The sequence below is a fragment of the Chiroxiphia lanceolata genome, chromosome 23, assembly GCF_009829145.1.
Source record: "Chiroxiphia lanceolata isolate bChiLan1 chromosome 23, bChiLan1.pri, whole genome shotgun sequence".
Classification (NCBI taxonomy): domain Eukaryota; kingdom Metazoa; phylum Chordata; class Aves; order Passeriformes; family Pipridae; genus Chiroxiphia; species Chiroxiphia lanceolata.
The window spans coordinates 3,704,368-3,729,800 of record NC_045659.1 but is presented as its reverse complement, the minus strand read 5'-3'; the positions used below and the strand labels follow the sequence as shown (position 1 = coordinate 3,729,800).

General features: G+C 46.2%; 1 protein-coding gene across 1 annotated transcript; it reads right to left on the bottom strand.

Annotated features, from left to right (window-relative positions):
* Positions 1 to 2,533: 2,533 nt before the first annotated feature.
* ATP12A (ATPase H+/K+ transporting non-gastric alpha2 subunit) lies at positions 2,534 to 22,042 on the bottom strand. Its single transcript, XM_032709684.1, has 23 exons — positions 21,831 to 22,042; positions 20,047 to 20,193; positions 18,598 to 18,657; positions 17,557 to 17,760; positions 16,859 to 16,972; positions 16,600 to 16,734; positions 15,861 to 15,978; positions 15,272 to 15,540; positions 14,353 to 14,551; positions 13,759 to 13,868; positions 12,848 to 12,982; positions 12,385 to 12,577; positions 12,014 to 12,189; positions 10,859 to 10,995; positions 10,019 to 10,169; positions 7,834 to 8,002; positions 7,037 to 7,191; positions 6,310 to 6,433; positions 5,903 to 6,048; positions 5,117 to 5,250; positions 4,021 to 4,122; positions 3,246 to 3,337; positions 2,534 to 3,063 (listed from the first exon to the last, which is right to left on the bottom strand). The coding sequence occupies exons 1-23, from the start codon at positions 21,837 to 21,839 to the stop codon at positions 3,035 to 3,037; spliced, it is 3,108 nt and encodes a 1,035-aa protein (XP_032565575.1). The 5' UTR covers positions 21,840 to 22,042; the 3' UTR covers positions 2,534 to 3,034.
* Between the last annotated feature and the right edge of the window lie 3,391 nt (positions 22,043 to 25,433).

Sequence of the window (25,433 nt, the reverse complement as noted above, 5' to 3'; positions counted from 1 at the left end):
AATAAATGATGCAGCACTAAGTGTGAGAATTGATGTGTGATGCTGCTACTTAAAAACTCGTTATGAGATGGGAGGGAAGATGCTTCTGTGTGTGTTTGAGTTGCTGAAGTTTGCAGCTGGATTGTGCCACCTTCTCCTTGTGGACAGTGCTCTCTGAGTTTATGGGGTTAAAAGAGGCCTGGGTAGAGTTCCACACTGTCTTGCATCAGATCCCAAACCCTCATGCCTTGGATGTCAACAGAGGATGGTGACACTGGGCTGGGAGGTCCCTGCTCTGCTCTCATGCAATGACCTGCCCTGTCCTGTGCAGCAGTTCCCAGGTTTGCTGGTTCAAACCAACACAAATGCCAGGAGCAAATGCAGGATTCATTCTTTCCATGCCTGTGACCTGTTTGTCTGTTTTTCTTTTGCAATACTGGGAAGGCTCTGAGATTTAGAAACAGTGGCTCTGTCTTTAGGCTTTGCCCTCGTGGAAAACGATGTCGATATTCTGATTTCTTCACTTGTCTTTTCAGTTGCTTTGATTGGAGCTTTCTGTTCAGGCATTGATATGGTAAAACAGATTGCAAAGAACATCTTGTCTCTCAAAGGAATGCTGGTGTGATGGAGTCACAGACTGCAGAGCTGACAGGGTGCATACAGACTAATCTCAGCCTCTGAGGAGAGCTGTGACTAAGCAACACCGGCAACACAAAGGAGCATTTGTTGGTAATTCTTGTTAGAAACAAAACTGACTCTACAGGTAGGAGAGCAAACTGTTTCAGAACCATTTGCAGGGTTCAAGGTGTTTGCTCCAGATCATCAGCTCCCTTTAGTTTTTATTTTATTTTTTTTTAATTGGTTTGGTTTGGGTTTTTTTCTGTTGCTGATCTTCTACGTTGCTTTTTTTTTCCCCCTGAAATGATGATACAGGTGGGAAATGTGGTGCTGCCATTCCTCCCCACTCACTCCTGCACAGAGGGGACGTGTAGACAGACATTTGGTGGTTTCCAGACACTGCTATGACAGAAGAGCAGAATTCTTTTGCTCCTCTCTCAGGACCATATGTTGGTGTCAAAAGGGATGGATCACATCCATCTCTTAAGTTTTCCTCTCAGAACTTCTCTTTTTTTCTCCTCTGCTGCTGAGTTTTTCTCCAGCCTGTGTTGCTTTGTTTCTTCCTGTTTCTTTCTTTGACTCTTCTTCTGTCCCAGAGCAAAGTTCCCTCTGACAGTGGGGAGGCTGCAGGTGTCAGACAGAGATGTTTTGTCATATGGCAGAAGAATGTTCCTGGAAACATCAAGAAGCAGCCAGATCAGGTTCCAGTGTTACAGCTGCCACTTGGCCTTGGAATCCTGGGAAACTCCTCTCCTGTGGCTCTTGGTTTTGTCTTTTAGCCTTGCATATTCCTGTATATTCTGTACAACCTATCCAGTCATTTTTTCTGTAGGTTGTTTCAAGAAAACATATTTTGTTTTTGAAGTAGAACAACCATAGCTATTATATTCTTTCCTGGTTCTGTGCAGTAACTGCCCCCTCAAATAGATTCCCTTTCCTCTTGTCTCTGTCTGAACAGATATTTTGGCCTGTCTGGAGATGCTGGAAAGCAGCTCCTGTTGCTCACCCGTGGAATTTCTCCTCACATCTTTCCCATCTTTTAAACAGGAAACAAAACAAATCAGTGCTGGCTCCTGGCAAGTGCCAAGGTGTTGGAATGAGTCAGCTTGGCACCTCTCCTGCTGTTGTTGGTGTGCTCCAGGATTGCACTGCCAGTGATAAGCAGCACATTTATCTGGAATTTGGACTCACCCATCCTTTACAGGCTCATTGTTTTCTGTCCCTCTTCCTTCTTCCTTGGCAATTCCTCTTCTTCACGTCCCTCTGTTGATACCCAGTGTAATTGATACCCTGTACAATGCCCAGCCAGGTATTAAGGTGAGGAGTTTTAAGGAAGGAAGGTCACAAAATGCAAAGCAGCTCCTAACAGAAGGGTGTGGACTTTTGGACAGGCAGCTTTAGGTTGGAAAACACTCCTCTCCTTCCCCTCCTGCAGCTCTTCCCTTGGTCTCTCCCTCCCTGGCAATCCCTCTGGCTGTTTGATGCAACAGGAGTCCTCTTTCTGCCTTTGTTCCTTCCCTAAAGCTTGTCTAGGCTTGTATTGAAATTTAATACATATCATTTATCATTTGCTTTAAAATTGGTAGAGCCTTGGTCTGAACAAGATGTGGGACCTCCTGGTTCCTGCTGAAATGACCCTATTCAAGAGCTGGTTTCTAAGAGAGCTTTAACTGTTCCTAACTAACCCATCCCAAGGGTTATTTTGCCTTGGAGATTGTCACCTTTGGAAAGGGAGTTTTGAATCTTGGCTCTCAAAGTGTTCAAATCTTCTGCTCTGTGCCTTGATTTTCGAAACGAATTTGTCAAAAGATGTATTTCAATTATGTTGGGCTGTAAAGGGGGGCACCTCTTTCCCCTGTGACCTGGCAGAGGTCAGGTCCTTCCCTGTTGCACTCAGTTTTTCTCAGTCTTTGTAGGAAAATAAGGTGGAGAACAGTTTTCTGGAAAAAGTTTTATTATCAAATTGTTCCTATACAGCACTTTTACCCTTGGTAAGGGAATACAGCTCTGTGTATGCACTGGCTTGGAATTCAATTCCACCAGAACAAAATCAGCAAACAACACCTTCAGTGCAAATTAATGCCTTAGATTGCATGGAATTTCTGTCTTTTGGGGTTTGTTTTTTTTGTCCTTTATGTGTGTTTTCCTCTCAGAGTGCTCTCCAACTTCGTCTTTGAACGAGGGGAGATTGTAGTCGTTACAAAAATAGGTAGTATTTCAATTTCTAGACAAGTCTTGGCTTTACAGTACAGTGGGAGGTAATTCATCAACCTCTAAAGTCCTTATTTCTTCATTAAACTCATGAAATCACTTCACCCCATCGTGGGGCAAATCCATGCTTAATATTGCACAGACAGGACTTGAAAGCAGCAGAGGCTGAGTCAGGTGGGGAAGAATCTCTCCAGGAGGAGGAAGAAAACCTTTGGTAAGGACTGTTTCAATAATACATGTTCTTGTCCCACCAACCTGCAGGAGGAGAAGGGAGAGGAGAAAAAAAAATCAGTTATTTTTTTCCCTCAGAAAGGCAACAAATGGTTCATTTTTAAGCAGCCACCTGTGAGCAGTGGCTGGGGGGGTGGTGTGTGAGTGAAAGGGTAGGAAAAGACACATTAAATCAAAATATGAAACTAGAAGAATCCTGTACTTACTTCCTGGGTACCTTCTGATGAGCAGCTTACGGATTTCATCATAGACCCAGATCAAGATGGCAAAGGGCACAGCCACAAACCAGTACTGGAACCTGGCAGGGTGGGAAGAGGGTCTCAGTCAGAGGCATTAACAACCACCCAGCTGCCATTCTGGGGGCTCTGTGCTGTTTGGTAGCACTAAAAGAGAACCTGGACTTTTGGGCCTCTTTCCTTTGTCTAAACTGAGCACTCCAATGTGCCTATAAAGCCTCTGAATGAATCTATTCCAAATCCTATTCAGAAGGAAACATTGCCTGGTGGTGGAATTACAGCCTCTGAAAATGGCAGAGAAATGGAGCATATCTGAGAGTGATCTATTTAGAATAGAAGTTAAATGCTGTCCATTCTACATATCTGAGAGTGATCTATTTAGAATAAAAGTTAAATGCTGTCCATTCTACATATCTGAGAGTGATCTATTTAGAATAAAAGTTAAATGCTGTCCATTCTACATATCTGAGAGTGATCTATTTAGAATACTGTCTATTCTCACCAAAACACTGGAGATGCTGGGAAAAAAAGCATTAAAATGTTTGCTTTACACAGGCAGGTTTCTGGATGCTCATCTATGGAATAATGTGGAAATTATGATAATAATGTCCTTTTTGGTTAAGAAATAGCCCTTTCTGCTCTTCATAATGAATATTCTTCAGTATTTACCCCTGCATGGGCACCCTGCTCCCGTGGTGTGTTTGCCTGTGGAGGGCAAGGGAAGTTCAGCAGCACCAAAACTCACCTGAGAGGTGTGAAATTCAGGGCTGTGACGTGCCCAAGGCCGTAGGTGAGGATCAAAGCAATTCCTATCTGGGAAAATATGCCCACCCAGATGACTTTGTTCCTGCAGGGAAGAGCAAAGAGGAGGAGTTACAGCCCCCTGCCCGTGGGGGCACAGCTGGAATGAGCTGCCCCGGGTGGGCACTGCAGACACAGGGTGGGCTCTGCTCTCCCTGGCAGCATTCCCAGCTGGCAGCAAGCTTTGGGATGCACACACAGTGTGCCCTGGGAGTGTGCCCAGCGTGACTCAGGTGTTAATGGAAGCAGGAAGTGCACACAGGTGTGGGCTCTGGCCCTGCAGATAAAGGATGGAGAACAAATCGCCCTCCTATCAGAAATACTCGGGGTGAATGCCTGCTTTGCTCTGTGGCCTCTGTCCCAGTAGATATTTTGAATTCCCTGGCTCCCATGGGATTGAAGGGTGCAGAGGGTGGCCAGCTGGTATCTCCCCTTCTGGAGCTTGGAGTTATCTCAGAGAGCTCCAAACGTGCTATCTGTTGATAACTACATAAAGAAGTTGAGAAAATAATCTGGAAAGGAAACTCCCCCCCCCCTTTTTTTTTTTTTATAGTGAGCATTTTAATGAATGGAGAGTTAGTTTAAAGCTGATGCATTTTCAGGATAATGAATACAATGCCTTGCTTTAAAAGAAAACCACTCTCCTGAAGCAGGAAAGGGGGGGAGGAGAGGTGGAGTAAAATGTTTGTCTGAGATTTGTGGTTGCTTGAGGCCAGACTTGGTCTTTGTGCAAAGGCTGAACGTGAGTGGGTCAAATCACTGAGCTGACCTGCTCCTGAAATGAGCTGTAGGATAACTTGAAACCTGGGTTTAGATTAGATATTAGGAAAGAATTCCTTACTGTAGGGTGGGGAGGCCCTGGCACAGGTTGCCCGGGGAAGCTGTGGCTGCCCCAACCCTGAAAGTGTCCAAGGCCAGGCTGGATGTTGGAGCAGCCTGATCTGGTGGAAGGTGGCAAAGGGGTGGAACTGGGTGATCTTTAAGGTCCCTTCCAACCCAACCCATTCTGGGATCCCACGTGTCAAATCTGCAAAACTCACCTGAAAAGGCCCTGCCGGAAAATGGAATTTCTCCGTGTTTTCCTGATGATCAGGTCAGCAACTTGTTGAATGGTGATGCTCACAAAGAAGGCAGTGTAGCCTGTCCACTGCAGATAGGTCCTCTGGTATTTAGTCTGCAAAGAGAAGGAAAAATCAGAGAGTGTTCTATCAGACACTCACATCTCGTGCAGGAGGCTGCAAAACTCGAGAGTAGGGTTTATTTCAGCTCCCAAGGTGTAAATGCAGAGTTATTCCAGATGTAGATCCACAGGGATCAGATTTGGGCCAGTTTTAGTCCAACAGGTGCTGTGCCTGAGTCACGAGGCTGCAGCACGAGCTGGGGGTGAGGAGGTGTTTGTGTTCATTTATTGGTGCCTTCTGCCTTGTGATTTCTGCAGGATGAGTGAGGGGGAGTGAGGAGGGAAAGGGGGAGGCAGGGACTGCAAAGTACTGTTTGCGGGGTGCTGTTCAGGAGCAGGGCTGAGACATGATGCCTGTGATTGATTTGGATGGGCTTAAACCCACAGTCCAGAGAAGAAGGTGCGTCCCCAGGGGCTCTGAATGAGGAAGTGTAGAAGAATGAATGAAAGAATGGAGGCTGAATGAAAGCTGGGTGCCAGGAAGCTCTAAAGAGTGTATCCTGAAGGAACATTGCGTGGCAACTAATTATAATTGCGTTTAAATCTCCTTTTCCTTTCTTTATTTCGGAGGAGAGTATAGAATTTTTGAGGAGAGTATAAAATTTTTAAGGGGAGGCAGTGCAAGGGATTTTCAATGCTTCCTTACCCACTGCTGTCCATAGGAATCCTCAAAGTCATTGATGGCATTGCTTTCCCAGTTGACCCTCACACCCAGCAAGGTGGAAGGGAGGAAACCTTGCTCAGCATAGACTGTGAAATAGGTCACAAAGGCTCCCACTGACTGCATGATACCTGCAAAATCAAAGGGCTGCAGTGAGGAAGAACCAGATTAAGGGGCTCTGGGGAACATGCCATGAGCCTACAGGTAGTTTTAGAGCTCTTGGTGCTCCCTGTAGATAAAACCCTGTTGTGGTGTTGAACAATAGAAGGGAGTTGGTAAATTTGCAGAGGAAGGAGTCGAGTTTCAGCTCTGTTTTTTTTTTTAAAAAAATGGCTCAGCTTGACTCTGCCTTGCTTTGCTGATGCCAGGCAGTGTCTGGGAGGCCAACCTACCTATCTGCAGGTAGGAGTACACTGCCAGCTGCTCGTTCACCAGCCGGTCTTTCCTCTTGTTGCGGGGTCTCCTGTTCATGATGTCGCTCTCAGCTTTCTCGTAGGCCAGAGCCACCGAGGGGATCTGCAGCAGAAACAACCCATCAGAGCCCTGGGGGCAGCACTGACCCGTTTCTCGGGTGTTTCTCAGCAAAGTTTCAGTTCTCAGGTGGGTTCTGTTCACGTGTGCTGCCTTGTCAGGATCCAAAGGGGACAGAAGGATCCCTGGGGTGTTCCCTAGACAGGTTTCAAGGGTTTGAGGGGGGTCTGAGACTGTTTCCTAGGTCTGGTGATCCCATGACAACAGAAAGAGCTGGAGGATATGAAAAAAACATCAAAGGTCCTTTCAAGTGCCTTGGCTCTGGTGAAATATCTGGTGTTCATCCCCTACAGTAACTGCAGTGATTTCTGGGATCTCTTGATTGAAACACTGGTATTTGCTCACTTCTGATTGTTCTTGTCAGCACAGGTTTTGCTTCCTGCTCCCCCTCTGCAGGTGGTTTGTTGTTTTCTACTCTTCTTTCTCTACCCCTGGCTGCTTTTAACTTCTTCTTTCACTACCTTGTTACTGGGCTGCAGGGTAAGGCAGGGAAACCTTCCTCTGTTCTGCATTCCCTTTGCACCCAGCCCCTCTAGCTTGAAATTCCAGCAGAAAATGACTTTAAACATGACTTCAAGCATGACTTACAATGTCTGTGCCCAGGTCAATGAACAGGATGGTGATGGTGCCAATGGGCATTGGAATGCTGGCAATGATGTAGATGAGAAAGGGGCAGAGCTCAGCAATGTTCTTGGTCAGGGTGTAGGCAATGGTTTTCTTCAGGTTGTCAAAGATCAGGCGGCCTGGGGGAGAAGGAAACAGCTTGTGTAAAAGTGAATTCTTAAGTGTTTTCCAGGAAAAATGTTCCATTTTTAGCTAAATGAAGTGAAAACATTTACTGTTTATGTCAACTTTCCTCATATGTTTCCTCATGCATTTTACAGGTTATTTTTGTTGTGGTTTTTTTTTTGTTTGTTTGTTTTTTGTTTTTTTTAACTGCTAACCTACCTTCCCTTAGAGCCTCCTGAAGATTCAAGTGTAATAAAAACCCTCTTTCAATGAGAAAGTTTGAGGGGAAAAGTCCCATTCCACAACATGCTGTGGTTTTAATGGATACTCCAGAATATTTATGGTGAGAGTGGAGCAAATAACAGACTGAAAATGTAGAGGAAACTATTTGTATTCTAATGGGAACAAGCTGGGAAGTGCCTTTGCAGCTTGATCAAACAGCAGTAGCAAATCAATGCTGTGTGAGAGAGGGGATGACTTTCATGTGTATAAGTGGAATTAATTCCCAATTTCCCCAAATATCAAAATCACATTTCCAAATCCAGAAAGAAAAAAAAAAGAGGAGGTGAGTGCAGGGGGGAAGGATCAGGAGGGCTGGCCAGTGCTGTGTGACAGCAGCTCTCAGCTCAGAAAGTGGGCAGCAACATTATTTTTACCTTCCTCCACTCCTGTGACGATAGAAGCAAAGTTATCATCCAGCAGAACCATATCAGCTGCATTTTTAGCTGCATCAGAGCCAGCAATGCCCATGGCAATTCCAATATCTGCTTTTTTAAGAGCGGGGGAGTCGTTGACTCCATCTCCAGTCACGGCAACAACTGCTCCCTGGAACACACAAAAGGATCCAGATGTGGGGTGGGGAGGAGAGGGGGGTTATTTGCCCCTAAGGACAGGCTGCTCTCAGCACACTTTTTACATCTCTAGAAAAAAGATGCTGATGGGAAGTTCTGAATCCTCTTTGTATCCCCAGAAAACAAGGATCAGAGGGATGGTAGGAAGGGTTTGGACAGCAACCTCAGACTTTGATGTGATAATGTCTGTCTCTGAGTTGGTCATTTAGGTTCCTACTTTAGTAGAAATATGGAAAATTCAGGGATGTGATTTCCTACATCCTGCAGGGTAGACACCTCAGATGCACTTCAAATGCAATTAATCTGATAGCTTCTTTCTGTGGAGTATAAGCTGAAAGATTTAGATATCTACCTATATATATAAATATATATGTGGTCTATCCCTGCCTGAGCAGACTCAGCTTCACCTCTGTCATCTGTGGGAGATTTGGCTGACACAACATGCTCTGTCCTGCTTTTTGGGGTTGTTTTGTGAGGTACCTACAGAATCAGCCAGGTTTCATCCTCATTGTAAATCATGTAACTGCTGAGTGAGAGCCCATTCCCATCCTACCCCAACACCTCCTGGCCATCACCAGCCTGGGCTAGAATTGCTCCAGTAATCCAAAAGATGGAAAACTCTGCTTATCCAGCTCAGCTTCTTTGTTATCTTCCCGTGGAACTATCCTGCAGCTAAAGGTCCTGCTCTAGCTGATGCAGGAGTTTGTGGTTTGATGCAATACAGGGTGTTCCAAGTGAGAAAAAGCCTGACAAAGTGATTAATAGAAATGCTGAGTGTCCTGTCCCTAGGGGGATTTAGCTCAGTGTCACTACCTATAAATAATGCCATGTACAGAAGGGCTTATAAGCTCTGAGCACCAAACATAGCATGGAGGCTGATTTTGAGAGGGGAGGGTGTTCCTTTCCATCCTTTAAAGAGCCAAATCTCCCAGGAGTGTGGGTGTCTGAGCAGTGCAGAGCACATTTACCCACCACGTGCCAAAGAGAGACCATTCAAAAAATAAGATGTTTCCATTTCATCTCTTTTTTATCTTCCCCCCCCTCCCCTCCTGAAAGCAGCCCAGGCTTAAACCCAACGAGCTGATAATGCTGATTGGAAAGCTTAGTGCTGGCATAACTACAGAACTAAAATAATGTCTTGTGCCATGTCTTCTCTACCAAGTCCAGGCACAGCACTGTGAATCAGCTTTGATTCACAGCATCTACCTGGAAGATGTCATTTCTGAAGGGAGGATCTTTTGATGGCAATTTGCATCTTTTACAGAGCTCTGTAGGTGTCATTTCTCTGCCTCCTGTGCTGGCTGCACTCCACACTCCTTTACATAATTTTGCCCGTGGATGGGACAAACTGTCTTTAAATCCTGCTTTCTGTGGGTTGATTTACAGCCTTTGAAAGCCCCAGACATAAGGCTTGGTCGTGAATAAATCACACCGTGACAATTTGTGGGGTTCATACCTTTAGAATCATAAATCCTCTAGAGCTTTAAGTTCCACAAGTCCAACCTGTTAACCCAGCACTGCCAAGTCCACCCCTAACCCACCTCACCCCTGAACATTCCTGTGGGCAGCAGCACATGAGATAAAATGAGAGGATGTGGCAGGGTGTTGCTTTTATCTGGGCTGAAAGGATTCCTGAGGGAAGGCAGCTTCCCAAGCAGTGCAGTCTCTACCCAGGAGGCTTTATGTGCAGCACAGCTGCTTCTCAGAGTTAGATCCAAAATCCAGACCCTGGCTACAGCTCCAAGCCAGCGAAGCCCAGGGAAAGCTCATTTTGTCAGCAGGAGTTCAGAGTGTGTAGCAGGGATCTGAGTGGCTTGGATTCTGTCCAGGCAGTGTTGGTGGCAATCTGGTAGATAATGTTCCTGCTCAGTGCAAAGAGTATAAACAGAGCTCAGGGAGCACTGGGAATTGCCTTCCACCCTCTCACCACGCGGCTGATGCCCGGGGAAAGCTCCTGAAGGGCATGGAACCTTCCCCACCTCTTACTCACCTGCCTCTGGCAGCCCTCGACTATAATCAGCTTCTGCTGGGGCGATGTCCGAGCAAAGACTATCTCGGAGTGGTTACACAGGATCTCATCCAGCTGCTCCGAGTTCATGTCCTTCAGCTCCATCCCATTAACCACGGCTGCTGTAGCTTCCCTGCGAGAGCCGGGGTGGGGGGGGGAGAGCGGGGTGAATTTTCGAATTAAAAGGCTCAGATAAAAATAGTGCACTCGTGGAAAGCGTGTAAATGCAGCTGGATAGTGGGGAAGCAGCAAATTGAGGTAATTTCGGAAGCAGTTTGTTGTTAATCAGCAGGTGTTGAATGAAAGGCGCCGCAGAAGTGAGGAGTGAATTACAGTTACCTGGATACAGAGGGGAGTCATTGAAGCTTCCTCCCGAGCAGCAGAAAATGCATTTTAAAGAGGCCTCTCAGTGGGAGGGAGGGACAGCAGAAGGGGAAGACATCTCTTCTATAAAGAGCTTTTATCCTTCTTTCGTGCTGCTATTTTTTTTTTCAGGTTTAGTGGGTGAAAGAGGAATTTGGACTGATGGTCCTTGGGTAGCGTGATTCTGAATTTTGCTTTATGTGTGTTTTGTCAAAAGGGCTGTGACAGTGAATCAAACGTGATCTGCAAAGGATAATTTGCTGGGTTTTCTTTGAGGAAAAAAGATGAGAGCCAGCGAGTTGTTTGGGTAGGGATGGCACATTGGATGGACACAACTGGGAACGTGGCATGGAACAGAAGAGCAGAAGGCAGGTGGGTGTAGAACTGGGCTGTAGAAGCTCCGTGGAGGGAGCAGGAAAACGAGCCCACAGGTATTCCCTGTGCCCTGTTTGCTCTTACCTCCTGTTGACTTGCTCCACGGGAATGTTGAGGCGCTTGGCAATGTCCTCCACGGTCTCACTGGTGGCTGAAATGATGCCCACGCTCTTGGCAATGGCCTTGGCCGTGATGGGATGGTCGCCAGTGACCATGATAACCTGGGCAAGGGACAAGCACCGGGGTGAGTGACAAACAGATATGCCCTGGCTGGAGTGAGATAAGGTGGAATATCTATTGTTGCAAGCCCCGGAAGCAGTTTAGGGTGGGAAAGCTGTGCTATGTGAATAACAAAGGGAGACTATGGGCAGTAATTACTGAGCTCCACGTCGACATCAGGACTCTGACTCTCCTTATTGAGGCTGTTTTATCAGGGCTGTAAAGGAAGAACTTGTCACAGGCAGCAAGGTGAGAATAATGCAGAATTAAGAAGCCTTTATATAAGGGTCTATACTGAGTATGTTCAATGGTGAGAGCTCCTTAGAATATTGCATCTTAAAATGGATCCTTGTGACTGAGGTGTCCTGACAGATAAGACACAGCCTTTTCTTTTTTTTTTCTTGAAGAAAAGCTGCCAGATCTGTCCTCAGACTATAGAAAATTTTATCAGGCTTGGGATTCATCTCATCTGAGATTTGCAATTCCAAAGATGATTTTCCTTTACTTAGACAGATCTCACCTCTGCTTGGAGCTGAAAGTTTACCTGTGGATCCCCTCAGAGTGAAATGAGGGGAATTATTGTTTCACATTCAACCTGAACAGTTTTGAGATTTGTGATTCCTGTGGGTTAAAGTTCTTGGCAAGTGTAGCCCTGGTGTCCTGATGCCTTCTCAAGAGTTGCTTCTGTCACCTTACTCTGTTTACAAGTAATTACAGCTGGCATGGCTTCTGTATTCTTGCAATGGGTCTGACGAGGCCCTATCTGAGCTTTGGCAAATTTGGATTCCCAGTTTTGGGGTTCTGTGCAGTTCCTGTTGCCGAATTCCCACTTAAGTTAAACCGTTTTGCCTCTGGTAGTTTCTTTAAGTTACAGTTCTAGGGTGTTATTAACGAATGTTCAGATTTTTGGGGGCTGCTGCTAGAAAGATACTTCATGACAACGTGGTGGAAGTTCTTAAAAGCTCTATTATCCCTAGTATTTGTGTAGGATCACTGTGGTTTTGCCTGTAAAACCCCTACCTTGATCCCGGCACTGCGGCATTTGGAGACGGCGTCTGGCACCGTGGAACGGGGTGGGTCAATCATGGATAAGAGCCCAACAAAGCACAGGTTGGAGGTTGGGAAGTTCATGGAATCGGTGTCGAACTGGTAGGTGTCTGGAAACTCGTTTTCAGGCAGGTACAAGTGGCAGAAACCTGAAAAGAAACTCGGGTTGGTGTGATGTGATGCACAGCGGGAGAAGGAGGAGAGTTTTGCTGTGTGACACCAGGGTTTGCTCTTGCCCGTAGAACTCCAGAGCACTCAACCGTTTTTCCAGACATACTGGATGTGCCAAGACTTTAAATCCCATTTTCCTGCAGTTCTCAGGCAGCCCCTCGAGCTGGACTCACCCAGCACTCTCTCTCCCATGCCCCCCAGCTCCATGTAGGCTGTCTGGAAAGCTTCTGCCTTCTCGCTGTCCAGTGGTTCCTCCTTGCCGTTGATCATGATGGTGCTGCACCTCTCCAAAATCCTCTCTGGGGCCCCTTTCATCACCAGCAGGAAGCGTTTGTCACTGGGGTCGTCGGTCTCGTGGATGGAGAGCTGTGTGCCAGGAATGGGAAATGGGTTGAAAGAGCAGAAATGGTCCTTTTTTGCTTCTAGTTTTCCATGGAAGGAATGTTCTCTTCCACGAGGATATCCTACATTCCATCAAATGTATTATGCTTGTTATTATAACTTAAATTTCCTGTATCATTGAGTTTACTGCATTAAGGCTTCCGGGTCACAAATAGTTGTATTAGACCCAGTGGTAGAAATGGTTTAAGCTGGGAAAAATCCGGCATAAAATGAATTCCAAAAAATGAAACACACCTGGAATTTGTTGGTAGAGTTGAAAGGAATTTCAGCCACTTTCTTGTTCCGTGCTCTGATGTCCATGACATCACCCAAAATTACTTCAGAAAACTTAAGCAGAGCTGTTTCAGAGGCATCTCCCACCACGACTCTCTGTGTGCACAAAAGAAGGAACAGTTTATACTTTTTGTAGTAATTTTTTACCACTTCTATGATTCAATAACACATTTTTCTGCTTTAGCAGCAACAAATCTACAATGAATCTTCAAGCTGTCCCGGAAAATTGTGACAGCAAAAATTTGGAATGCCTGGCCTTGGAGTTAGAGCTGAGCTACAGCCAAGAGAAAATCAATGTTTGATTCTGGAAAGCAGATTTGTGGGCACCCTCATGTTTGTGTGGTGGCTTTGTGACACAGTTCTAGGTGACCTAACTGAGGCACAAATCCAAATTACTTTGAGGAAGGCATTGGTGAGTAAACAGCAGAAATCAGGGATGTGTTCTGGTCGTGTGGTCACTGGAATTTACTGCCTTCAAGCAGTCAAGTGTAAAGACACTCATTAAGGCATGTTTACCTTTGCTATATTAAATTAATAGCGTAGTAATTATTAGTGTAGAGATTCTTGCTGCCTGTATTGCCTTTTCCCTCACAGGCACAGCTGTGTTTGGACAATACTCCCAGACATGGATTCTTGGGGATATCCTGTGCAGAACCAGGAGCTGGATTGGTGAATCCCTTCCAGTTTAGGATCCTCTGTGATTCCATAATTCCCTACTCTTGGCTGCGTGGGGTTTTTCCCCTGTGTTAAGTGTTTTGTGAGTGTACAGCAGTAATACCACTGTCAATGGGAACTCAGAGATTCCTAAAGCTGAGCAGAACAAATTGTCCCCTCAGAGGAAGGGAAATAAGGTGGTGTGAAGTGGGCAATACCTTCATTATGGGGAGGTTCTCCTGGCCTGGCCGGAATTCCGCCCGGTTGCAGAGAGTCACGATTTTGGATAACGCTGTCCACGACGGAGAGGTTTGATCAAAGGGCTGGGCTGGGAGAAGCAAAACACACATGGGATCATTGCACCCTATGGCACATTATGGGATAGAGGTAGAAGCTTAAGTGTGAAACAGCGGAATTGGTGTATTTGCAGAAAAAAAGTTGCTCTTTCGACAGGTTCTTTTAGAGAAAAACATTTTGGCTCAAACTTTTCCATCCATCAGTTAACAGTGCTGGTGAAGCTGTTCAGATTCTGTTCCTCTGTTCATTTCCCTCCTAAATGTACTGTTGGCAAAAAGCTCTGGAGAAGAACCTCCTCCAGACTTACTTCCTGTGAGTGGAGTTCAAATATTAATTCTTATTTTCACATCTCTACGTGTCTAAGAAGGGACTTTGCACATCTGTGTAGCAGAACATGTCTGGTTTAACTACAGAAGACATTCCCATTGGCACCAGTTTGGCAGCCAGTAGGTGTGAACATCCCAGGTCTGATCCAAGGATTTGTCCCTTCCCACATCCCCCATTGCCACATTTACTTGTCTGGTCTTCACTGGTGTCTGCTGAGTAGATCTGATTGTCAAACCAGAGGTGAGCCACAGTCATCCTGTTCTGGGTGAGGGTCCCTGTCTTGTCAGAGCAGATGATGGAGGTAGAACCCAGAGTTTCCACAGCTTCCAAGTTCTTCACCAAACAGTTCTTCTTGGCCATGCGCTTGGCTGTCAGGGACAGACTCACCTGGCAGGAGCAAAGAAGTCCAGCTGTTAGTGAGAGATGATTAGAGGGGTGCAGTGAGCTTACATACTCCTGGGATTTGTTGTGGGTTTTGTTTTTGGAAGAGAACATTTGAATTTTTTCACTTTTGATTGACTACAGTGCGGGTTTTTTTCTCTCTTTTTTTAAACCTTAAGGTTTGGCTGTAACCTGCACAAGTGCATTCAATGCTGAGAGGAACCTGCTTGCCTGCTGATAGAAATAAGAATGTCTTAGCAGTTAAGAGGCTGTTTTAGCTGGAAGAACCTACAACGGGGAGAGCTCCTGGTCACCAACTTAACGAATCCTGAAATGATTCTCTTCATTATTGCACTGCTGCTGGTGCTTTAGAGCTACCAGTGCTCAGCAGTGCTGCTCCTCAGCCAGGGATTTCAGTGATGCCACAGATGTGTTAGTAAGTGGAGTTTCCATGCATCTTTTAGGGTACAATGTCCTCCTTTCCAAATGGGAACAGGCTGTGGGGAAATGGGTCGTGTCATTCTGCTGGTCAGCGATTGAGGCAGAACGGTCCTTGAAGAACCTCATTTCAAACTGGATTGTTGGTTTTAGGATTAATGACTCGGTTATGCAGGAATTCCCAAATGAAGTGTTTATCCTTTCAGTTCCATGGGGGAAAAAAACCCCACTCCCTCTTTCAAAGACAACTCAGACAAGAACTGGAGTGGCACCCGAGCCCGGACTCACCGTCACCGTGGCCAGCAGTCCCTCGGGCACGTTGGCCACGATGATGCCGATGAGGAAGATGATGGAGTCCAGAATCTGGTACCTCATGGAGACAGATATGATGAAGAAGAGCACCCCGACGGAGACGGCCACTCCTGCCACCAGGAACACGAAGTGCTCGATCTCGATGGCGATGGGGGTTTTCTCGTTGCCCACGCCCGAGGCGAGCGAGGCGATGCGGCCGATGATGGTGCGGTCCCCGGTGTTGATGACAATGCCAGTGGCAGTGCCTGCAGAGACAGGGAGAACTGTCAGCTCCAGGACAGACAGGTTCTTAGAGGCACCTGCAGCTTGACAGTCCAAAGGATTATTGATGGAAAACCCACAGGGAAGCCACAATTAATTGATCGTTGCACGCATGACCAGAGTACTGTTCAGACAAAGCCCTGCTGGTTGATACTGTGACCATCCCAGTGCTTAAGGTTTTATTTTGTTCTGCTTGGGACAGTAGTTTCTTGTGAGCAATTAAACCCCCCTGGTGTTCCTTGCAGCAGAACTGCTTCAGTGATTTAGCAGGACCCTTTCTGGAGGCCCTTGTCTCTGCACCCACCTTCCACACAGGTGGTGGAGTAGAAGGCGATGTTCCTGGTCTCCAAGGGGTTCTCGTGGGTGAAGTCACAGGAGCGGGACTGTGGCTCTGATTCCCCTGTGAGTGAAGAATTGTCCACCTTTAATGAAATGGAGACATGCCCATGTTAAGGTTAGTAACACACAGTGATGTCTGGCCCAGAAGGCACGGTGGCAGCACATTTAATAACCAGTGACAGGGCCACAAAAACCTCTCAGTGCCTTTTCTCTGAGTTCTGCTGTCACTGACAGAGACTATTTCTGTGGGAATTCAGTTCAGTCAATGCTGTGTGTCTGTCAGAGGGATTTTCAGTAGAAGCCTGAAAGAAAACATGGTTTGAAAACCTTCTTTCCGGGTCTGTGGAGGCTCTTAACGATGTATTGGTGTATCTGCCTCTGTCCTGGCAAAGAGCGTTGCTAGAATGTGGTATGGACCTAATGGTTTCTTTTGATGTTCAGGGAGTGGAGATGTTAGTCCTAGATGAGCATCACAGCATAGCTTTGCTCTCTGATTTAACCAGATTATATCTATTAGAGCTCTAACAGGTCCTGTTGGGCGTGCAGAAATTCTTTCTGTGTAATAAAAGCCTCTAAACTCTGCCTTCCCTCTTTCCCTGTGCCCTTCCAAGTCCTGCCTGGTCGTGCAGAAATTCTTTCTGTGTAATCCAAGCCCCTAAGCCCTGTTTTCCCCCTTTCCCTGTGCCCTTCCCAGCCCAGCTCACCTTGCAGCCCTGAGCGGAGATGAGGCGAATGTCCGCTGGGATCCTGTCCCCGCCCTTGATCTCCACGAGGTCTCCAACCACCAGCTGGTCCGCTGGCAGCTCCTTCTTCTCTGCATCTCTGATGACAAGAGCTTGCTGAAAGACATAAGTGTGACAAAAAGATCACCCTCTGCACCTCCTGCCAAGAGGTTGGGCTCGTTGTGCTCCTGCTGCTCCAAGGAGCGTTGTTGGGGTGAACTCTCATCTCGGTGGTTCTCACCTGGGGGATCATCTTGCTGAAGCTGGCCATGATGTTGGTGCTTTTGGCTTCTTGATAGTAAGCAAAGATTCCAGTGAGGATGACAACCAGGGCCAGGACCACTCCAAGGTAGAGCTAATGAATAAAAGGTATAATCCAGTTAATTCAAGACAAGTGTTCAGCAATTCCTCTGCTGGAATAAATCGCAGTTCTCTGTTGCTTCAGCAGACTTCAAAAATGAGGTATTGGTCAGTTTAAAAGATGGTTGAAGAAAAGAGTTTTCAAGTGTTGCCCTGCAAGTGATCTAGTAAAGCTTTTTGATTATAAAAAGGGCTTTTAATAGCAAGGTTCCCATGTCTCTAAAAGCTTTCTCTGAACTGTACCTGACACAAGCCCAAACAAATCATACTTCTAGCAGAGTGTAACTCATAAGGGAATTAATCAAAGACTTTGGAGTTCTTTGTGGACTTCATTATTGCTCTTGTGAGTACTCAAGTATTGCAATTATGGCCAGTGGTTACAAAAGCTTTGCATAGTTACTCTCTAGACAGAAGTGGTATGACAGGTATTTGAGGTTTTATCAGAAGTGTTCAGTCGTAGAGGGAGAGTCCTTCAAGAGTAAGAGGCATCCTTGTAGTTACTGAGTAACTGTGTAGTATTTAAATTACTTAGATTGTCACAGGGTCAAATACTCACTTTGTGGTTATTCATCTACTTACATTGTCAAAGGGTGATTCAGCTCCCTGGACAAGCTGGATGGCAAAAGAAATCCAGGAGAAGACAGCTCCTATCCACAGGAGGATGGAAAACCCTCCCACCATCTGCTTGAGGAACTTCACGATCTCAGGAGTGGCTTTGGGAGGAGTGAGGGCATTGGGGCCATCCCGAGCCAGAATCTCTGCTGCTCTGGCACTAGAGAGACCCTGCAGAAGGAAATGACATGTTTAACATGAAGCCACAGAGAAAAACACATGTTATTTTGTCTCAGAACAAAATGCACAGGCTGCTGGTTCTGTGTTATTTGTGTCACAAATCAGCCGCCGTGACCCGCAACCTTGATTCCCAAACTTTCTGATTTCAAAGTGGCTCTAAAAAAAACCCCAGATATTTCTTTACTGGAGCACTGAATCTGGGGCCATGTCCAATAGGAGTTTTTATCCTGGTGGTTATAAATCAAGTACACCTGGACTAAGTGTTTGGAAAGCCAGGGAAAAAGGCACATCAGTTATTTTGCCGCTGTTTCTGTATTTCCACAAGATGTTTGTAGCCCAGGGGTTTCTTGAAATTCTTGTCTGTACTTTGCCTACATTGCAGTGCTTTGATACTCAAATGTCAGGTGTCAAAGGGACTCAGGTGCACAGTTTCTCAAATGTAATATTTCCTCCAAAACCAAGTCATCCCATGCAGACTTTTGCTATAAGTTGTTACAGGCACTGCCAGTGAGAAATGAACTGCAGTGAAATCAAAATATCAGACAAAAGCTTTAGAAAAGCTGAGATCCTGGTGCAAACCCTGAGGCCACGTTTTGTGCAGGGATTTTGGTTCCAAAACAGTAGATCAGCCTTTTTCAGATTTGAGGGAAACTCCACTTCAAATCCAGGTCAGAGCTGCACATGGACTTGCTGGTTTGGGCTTTACTGGGAGCATGGATGTAGGCACCCACACACATCTATTAATGCTTTCCTGCTGCTTATAGGAGCTTTGGGGAGCCCAGAGGCAGCTGATTCAGGCAGTTCCTTAATGATGCCCCATGGACTTACTTTGTCGATGCTTGTGCCATATTTCTTCTCCAGGTCCGAGACGCTGAGTTTGTGGTCATCCTGAATTCCAAGAGAGAGAGAAAATGGGAGTGAGCAGAATGCCAGACAGCTGAAATTTGAATTTTGACACCTGGAGAACGCTCAGGGATCTGGGACCAAGGATCCAGTTGCTTGTATGACACCCCACTTTCATTAACAGACAATCTGCACATTGGTAAGCAAAGCATCTTCCACTGGAAGATGATATTTTCTTTTGATTTGAAGAGTGCTTTTGTAAATAGCTCCCTCCTCCAGCAAATCTGTCACAAGAACAGGATGGTGTGCTCGTGATAATCCTGCCTGCCACAAGTGTCTGTGCTTCTTTTGGATAAATAACTCCTCTTTGTGTGTGTTACAAGGCACAGCACCACAGGCAGTGGCAGAAAACGTGTGACAACAATCTCTGCCCTGGATTGCCAAGGCAGGGGATGTGAAATTATCCACCAGCAAGTCTCACAGAGAGAGGCAACAGGTTTTAACCACAGTTAAAAAGGGTGTGGGAGAGGGAAATCTCAAAGCTCTTCTCCTTTGCCTGCAGTGACACCTCTGTGGTATCGTTGGCCTAATTATATCCTGTGCTGAGCTGAGATTTAGAAGCCAAGAATTTGAGAGATCTCACAGTTGTTTTCAGGGGGTGATTCATGGGCACTTGGATGAGTCAATTCACTTGTCTGTGCTTTGGTTTCTCTTTAGAAACAGGAGGGTGATGTTACATCCCCTGGTGGCAAAGATAAAACGGCCTGGGAAGTGTTTAGCTGCTACTGGGCACATCATGGAACACATGATGGGTAAATTTATCACAGAATCACAGAACCAGTGGCCCATTTTGGGGTCCTTTCCCTCTGAAATATCATCCAGGCTGTAAAAAGCCTCTCCTCTGAGCTGCTCTCAAAGCAGCTCCAAAAAGAGGTCAGTATAATTACCCTCATGTTTCAGATTGGGAAACTGGAATGTGTGGAGAGGAAGCAACATTTCCAAGAGCAGCCAGCAGGTCTGGAGCAAGCCAGGAGGAAAACACAGGTTTCTTGAGCTTAGTGCACTGTCCTTGGAGCACAGTGCAGTTAGTTTGGGGGAAAAACCCCGGGGTTAAAGCTGAGACATGCTTTTGGATGTGCTGGAAATCTCTGTGCCTTTCCCTGTGTTTCCTGGCTGCCTGTGCAAGAGGCAGTTGTCAGGAAATACTGATGACAGTTATTCCACCTGGGAAATAACTCCTTTTTTGGGGAGATAATGTTCTGTACCATTGGTGGCTTAATTAAACCAGAATCAATCTTTCATTTTAGGTATTAATCTCGCCCAACACTTTCCTGGCACACTCCAGGGGTGTGAGGAAGCAAATCCTTCCCTGTGTCAGGATTTTCATTCCCTGGATTTCATTGGCAGGTGTAATGGGAGCTCAGCAACACTCACCAGGTCCAGCTCTTTCTTAAGTTCCTCTGTCTTCTTTTTATTCTTGTTGCCTTTTAAGTCTTTGTGCTTCTCATCTTCATCTTCAATCTCCGTTTTCTGTAGATCTTTTGTCCCGTAGATCTCGACTGAGTAAACATCAGACCTTTTCTGTGGAAGACCACAAAACCCAAGTCAAACTCTGACATATCTGCTTCTTGTAGACAACCTACAGATTACTGCTGTCCCTTTCTCCTGGCAGCTCAAAGTGTTAGTTCCTGTCCTATCCTGAGATCCACCCAGTGTGTGTTACAGTGATCATGGGCAGGACTTCACCAAATGTAAATTACAGAGATTCCTTTAGGGATGTGCAACACTTTTAGCAGTTTATGGTCCAACACCAGGTGTGGAAACACTGCCCTGGCTCCCACCACTGCCAGTGAAAACCATCCAGTCCTTTATCAGCTCCAAGAAGAGATCAGTGGAAAAGCAAAAGATTTGCAACGGGAAAACGGAGGGAAAATTTATTCATTGAGAACTTGCTTGTTCCTGGGGCTTTTTAGACACATAACTTGGAGAGTTAATTTTTTAATTAAAGTTAACATTTACATATTTATATTTACACTCAGTCACAAGTGAGAGATGAGGCAAACACCACATGAGAGCCAGGGAGATGCCAGCCTGCTTCTTCTTACACAGAGCTCAGAACTAACAGGGAGTTAGCAGAATATTCCCTTATTTTTGCCAGGATGCTGCTGAACCTCAGATAATGTTTTGCTCTCAGGGATAACTTGGGGGTTGTGCTGTTTCCTAATTTAAGTTACCACTGTGGTCTGAAGGGCAAACTTCCTGTGCCACTGATTTACCAGCTCCTGTAATCATAACGTTCCAGTTCCTAATTATCTTGTAAACTACATGCCAGGCCTTGGAAGGACTATTGGGTGACCCCATTCCAGAGGCTTCCTTATGGATTAAGGACCAGAGGGTCAGGAGAGTCAAAGCAGAGAGCTCAAGTAATGGAAATAGCGAGGAAAAAAAATAATAATTGGGGCATCTTATTACTTAATTCTGTTCTGAACTCAAAATTGGCATCTTACCCTCAGCTGCCCTTTAACTAGTGGAATATTCAAGTCTTGGCATTGTATCCTGAGGAAGGGAAAAACAGAGAGCTGGGGAGTAGTTTGGGGATTTGAAGGGCTGAAATCTCTTTCTTAGAGCACTTGAGTTTGGTGATGAATATCCCAGAGAAGGGACATGTCTGTTACAAGAGGTTCTATTTCTTTCTACCATGCTGAAGATTCACAGTCTGCTTTATCTATTGGGATTTTTTTCTTCACCTTCCTCCTTCTCCTCCTCCTCCTCCTCCTCCTCTCTTTAACTATCCCACCCAAAAATCTGTTCAGCTTTTCAAATCCCTGTAAAGGAGAGAGACCAGGAGAGAATGAAAACAGCTCTCTGCTGTGAGAACTTAGCAGTTGGAAGAGCATAATAAAGAAAATTAATGAAGTTAGTAGAATCTATTGATCACTTCCATGCATGATCTATTTTTAACCTTTAACCTGTACATTTTCATAAAATCTCAGATTTTGGCACTTGAAAGTGCTCATGAACCTGTGGATTATCAAACCAGCCAGTCCTAGAATTCTCCCCTCTCCAAACTGATCACTCCCAACAGTGTCTGGTATTAATTCAATTTTTCACTTAGCTTGTATTCATAGCATACATTGGCATATTAAAACTTAAATTCATGCTTTTTCTTAAGAAGAAACACGAATGCAGGGGGGGCAATCCCTTGCAGCTGTACCCACCTTTACCATCTTGGTGAGTTTATTCCTTTCCTGATGGAGTGAAAAAGTCTCTGGATGAAAAGCCAAAGCCCAGCTGGAGGTGAAGTGGCTCGGAGCAGCTGGAGTGCAGGAGGTGGTAGGTCCCTCTCAGACGACCAGCAGGTGTTAGCTGGAATCCTGCTCCCACCTTGGCATCCTTCAGGCAGGACGAGCTCCTTGTCCAAAGCCTGTGGAGAAAGAGCACTGTTTGCCAGTGCTTTATAAATCGGCATCTTGTGCTGCCACTCCACCCCTCCCCTTCCAGGTCCAGCCCATCTTCTGTTTCACCTGGAGTAGGTGGAAAAATACCACAGTAATGGGCATGTGGGTTTCAGGTCAGATAGGTTCTAATTATTCCCTCGTAGTGTTTGCTCACAAGTAGGGAACAGGTGTATTATTCATCTTGCTGGAAGCAAAGAGTTTCCTTCCGAGACTTTCCAGCTCCAGGCTGCCCTCAGGATTCCACCTGTCCCGGTGGAGGGGCAAAGGAAGGCTCTGCACATTTTGTCTTGCCTGTTCAGGTGACCCCTAAGGTCCCTCAGAGTCAAATCCCTGCCCCATTTTGGTACTAACAGGGATTTATGGAGTGGTGCTCTCTCAAGCTTCTTGGCTTGGACTTCACTCTTAATTCTTGCCCTGCATTTGTTGTGTTTTTAACCTTCATGCTCAGCTGGAAAAAGCACTTCCTGGTGCATTTTCAGCAGGAGCACTTACCTGAACAGCTTGTTTACTTTGTTTATCTTGCACCAATTACCAGCTTCCAGACAGGAGTGAGAATGAGATTTATGACACTTCGGATTCCTGGCTTGACTCATCACTCAGAAGTAAAGTTAAAACAATTCTTCCCCTCCGAAATTTAACTGATGAAAAACTGAGATGCGGCGAAAGGTTTCCCACAGTTCAGCATCATTTGGGGGGAACTGTCTGTCTGACAAAACCAGTCCTGCTGACCAGCACAGCACCTCAGCAGTTGGTCTCTGACGTTATAGGATCCGTAAACTCCAAACTGGATCATTTGAGGTGCAAATGACTCAAACTGTGGTGAGAGACGTGACGTGTTAGCGGAGATAAGTGAGGCTGAATTTATCAAGCCGTAGATAAAAGCTGCCTCAACAGCAGCATGAATAATTCGTGTTCAAATCACTGACAGGCTTCCAGGGAACTGGAATTTCCTACCTCCTTGAGCTGTTTCCACCTCTCAGTTTATGTGTGCTGGTCCTTTTCCGTGGCACTCTCGAATCCTGGGGCGTTTCGCAAGGCGCGGAAGTGCCGCTGGAAAGGTTTCGTGTTCGGTTTTGAGAACTGGGTTGTGTCCTGGGGCTGGAATATAAACCTTTTCACAGGTGTGTGAGTGCTGCAGGTTTCACAATGTGTGCAAGAGCAGGGGTAGAATGACTGCATCCAGTGAATCCGTGTTCCCAGCGCTGAGATCCTCCTCTTTGTTCTGGAAAACACACCAGAGCAGGACGATGGAGAGGGACAGTGAGGATATTTGGCTTTACTGAGGGGGATATGAGAAAGGAAATGGACTTGCAAGTAGGGAAATGCCCTCCAGGAATGTGGTTGCACGACATCAGGTCTGTGGGTAAAACCAGTGGGCTGCAAAACACGAAAACAGGGCCAGCAAACTTCACCCTGTCTGCGCACAGGTTTTAACTGGGAACTGAGATTTCTAGTCCAGTGGTGGGTGGAAAACAAGAACCTGTATCCTACTATTCATGGAATCCATAGAGACAGCCACCCTGCACTTTTTAGTAATGGTTTGTGATTCAGGAAGTTACCTGGGTCATTTGGGCAGTTTTTGTGTTTTCCTTCTATAAATCCTGCCAACTTTTGCCCAGGGACAGATGTTAGAAATGTAAATTGGAAGATTTTTGGCAACAAAATGCCTCCTAACCCTGGTCTGCCTGGAATATTTGCACTGCCACATGTGTCTGCTGAAGGATGTGTTCTATAGCAAAGGAATTGGACTGGGAAATCTCCACAGCTTAGAACTTACAGAGTATTCAGCTGGGTTTGCTGCTGACAAATGATGTGTGTTGAGCTGCCAAGTTCAAAGGGTAAATTTGGTGGTTAAAAAGCTCTGTGCCCAAAATGTCATTAATTTTGTCCACTGAAGGGCTTGTTTTTCTGTGAGATGAGAAGGATGAGAAGCACTGTAAAAAGACCAATCTCCTGTTCTCTGTGAACAAAAATACCAGGATTGGATCGTCCTTGTTACCAGGAGTCACTTGCCACTGATCACCTTGTGTTTTGTCACTTGGCCCTGATGGAAAGTCTCAAAAATAGAACCTAGGTGTGAATTCAGGCTGCAGTTCTGGACAAGGGTTTGTGCACCACCAAATCCTGCCAGGGAAGTGCTCGTGCCTTGCTTTGGCAAGACATGGCTTGTGTGGAGAGGAATATCCCTGGGCCTGTGCCAGAGGGCTGCAACCATCAGGTGTGTCTCTGGTGTGTCACAACAGCCCCAGCTGGGTCCTGGTTAGGAGGTAAAATGAATTAGGAATTCTAAATATCAGTCTTGAAGTAGCTAAAGATTTCTAAACATCAGTCCAGAAAAACCATGTGTCCCTTCTCAATTATTGTGTCTCACGTTTCTTCCCCAGGATCTCGACGCGCTTTGATCATGTTCTAAGTTCTTCTGTCCACGTGCAAGCTCAGGAAAAAGGCAGAAAAAGGCAGCCAGGAGAATGCTTTGCTGTTATTTAACACAGGGACACCACATTTCTTGTGTGTGAAGGCTGCAGGTTGCTGATCCCAGCGCTCAGATTGTCAGATACCCTCAGGCTTTGAAGTAAAAGTGTAAATCCTTGTGAAGGGATTTGGAGTGAGAAGGTGATGCTGTTGCCTGATGAACTTTGCTGTGCTATTTATGTACCTCCTGTCCTGTATGAAGCAGAACGAGCTCAGCCGGGGCAGCAGGGAGCTTGGGAAGCCCTAAAGCCGCAGAGGGGGTGGTAAGTGGACGCTTAAAATTGCTTAAATTTGGTTAAAATTGGTTAAATTTGCGGTGCGGGTCGGCTGCACTTGCGGGCGGTGCCGGCAGAGGGCGCACGGGCCCCTGTGCTCAGCCATTCCCTCCCCAATTCCCGGCTTTTTGACCTGAAAAATTCCTTAAATTCCGCGAGAGCGGAGTGTGTGTCTGCCTCGGTGTCCCTGCACAAACCTGTCACCTCCCCTGGTCCACAAGGAGCACATGGGCCTGGGCACCAATTGATCAGAGGGATGGAACATCTGTCACATGGGGAAAGTCTGGGAGAACTGGGACTGTTCAGCCTGGAAAAGAGGAGCTTTGGGGTGACCTCATTGTGCCCTTCCAGTGCCTGCAGGGAGCCTGCAAGGAAGAGGGGGAGAGACTATTTGCAAGGGCCTGGAGTGACAGGACACAGGGAATGGCTTCAGAGTGCCAGAGGGCAGGGTTAGATGGGATACTGGGAAGGAATTCTTCACTGCCCCATCCCTGGAAGTGTCCAAGGCCAGGTTGGATGGGGCTTGGAGCAACCTGGGCTAGTGGGAAGTGTCCCTGCCCATGGCAGGGGGTGGGAGTCAATGACCTTTAAGGTCTCTTCCAACCCAAACCATTCT

Bases quoted from the DNA above. Each gene is read 5' to 3' on its own strand.
- ATP12A (XM_032709684.1), bottom strand. The intron at 12,190-12,384 runs GTGAGTCCAGCT...GTTTCTTTTCAG, and splicing joins CATGGGAGAGAGAGTGCTGG to GTTTCTGCCACTTGTACCTG. The intron at 4,123-5,116 runs GTGAGTTTTGCA...TCTTCCCTGCAG, and splicing joins TTCCGGCAGGGCCTTTTCAG to GAACAAAGTCATCTGGGTGG.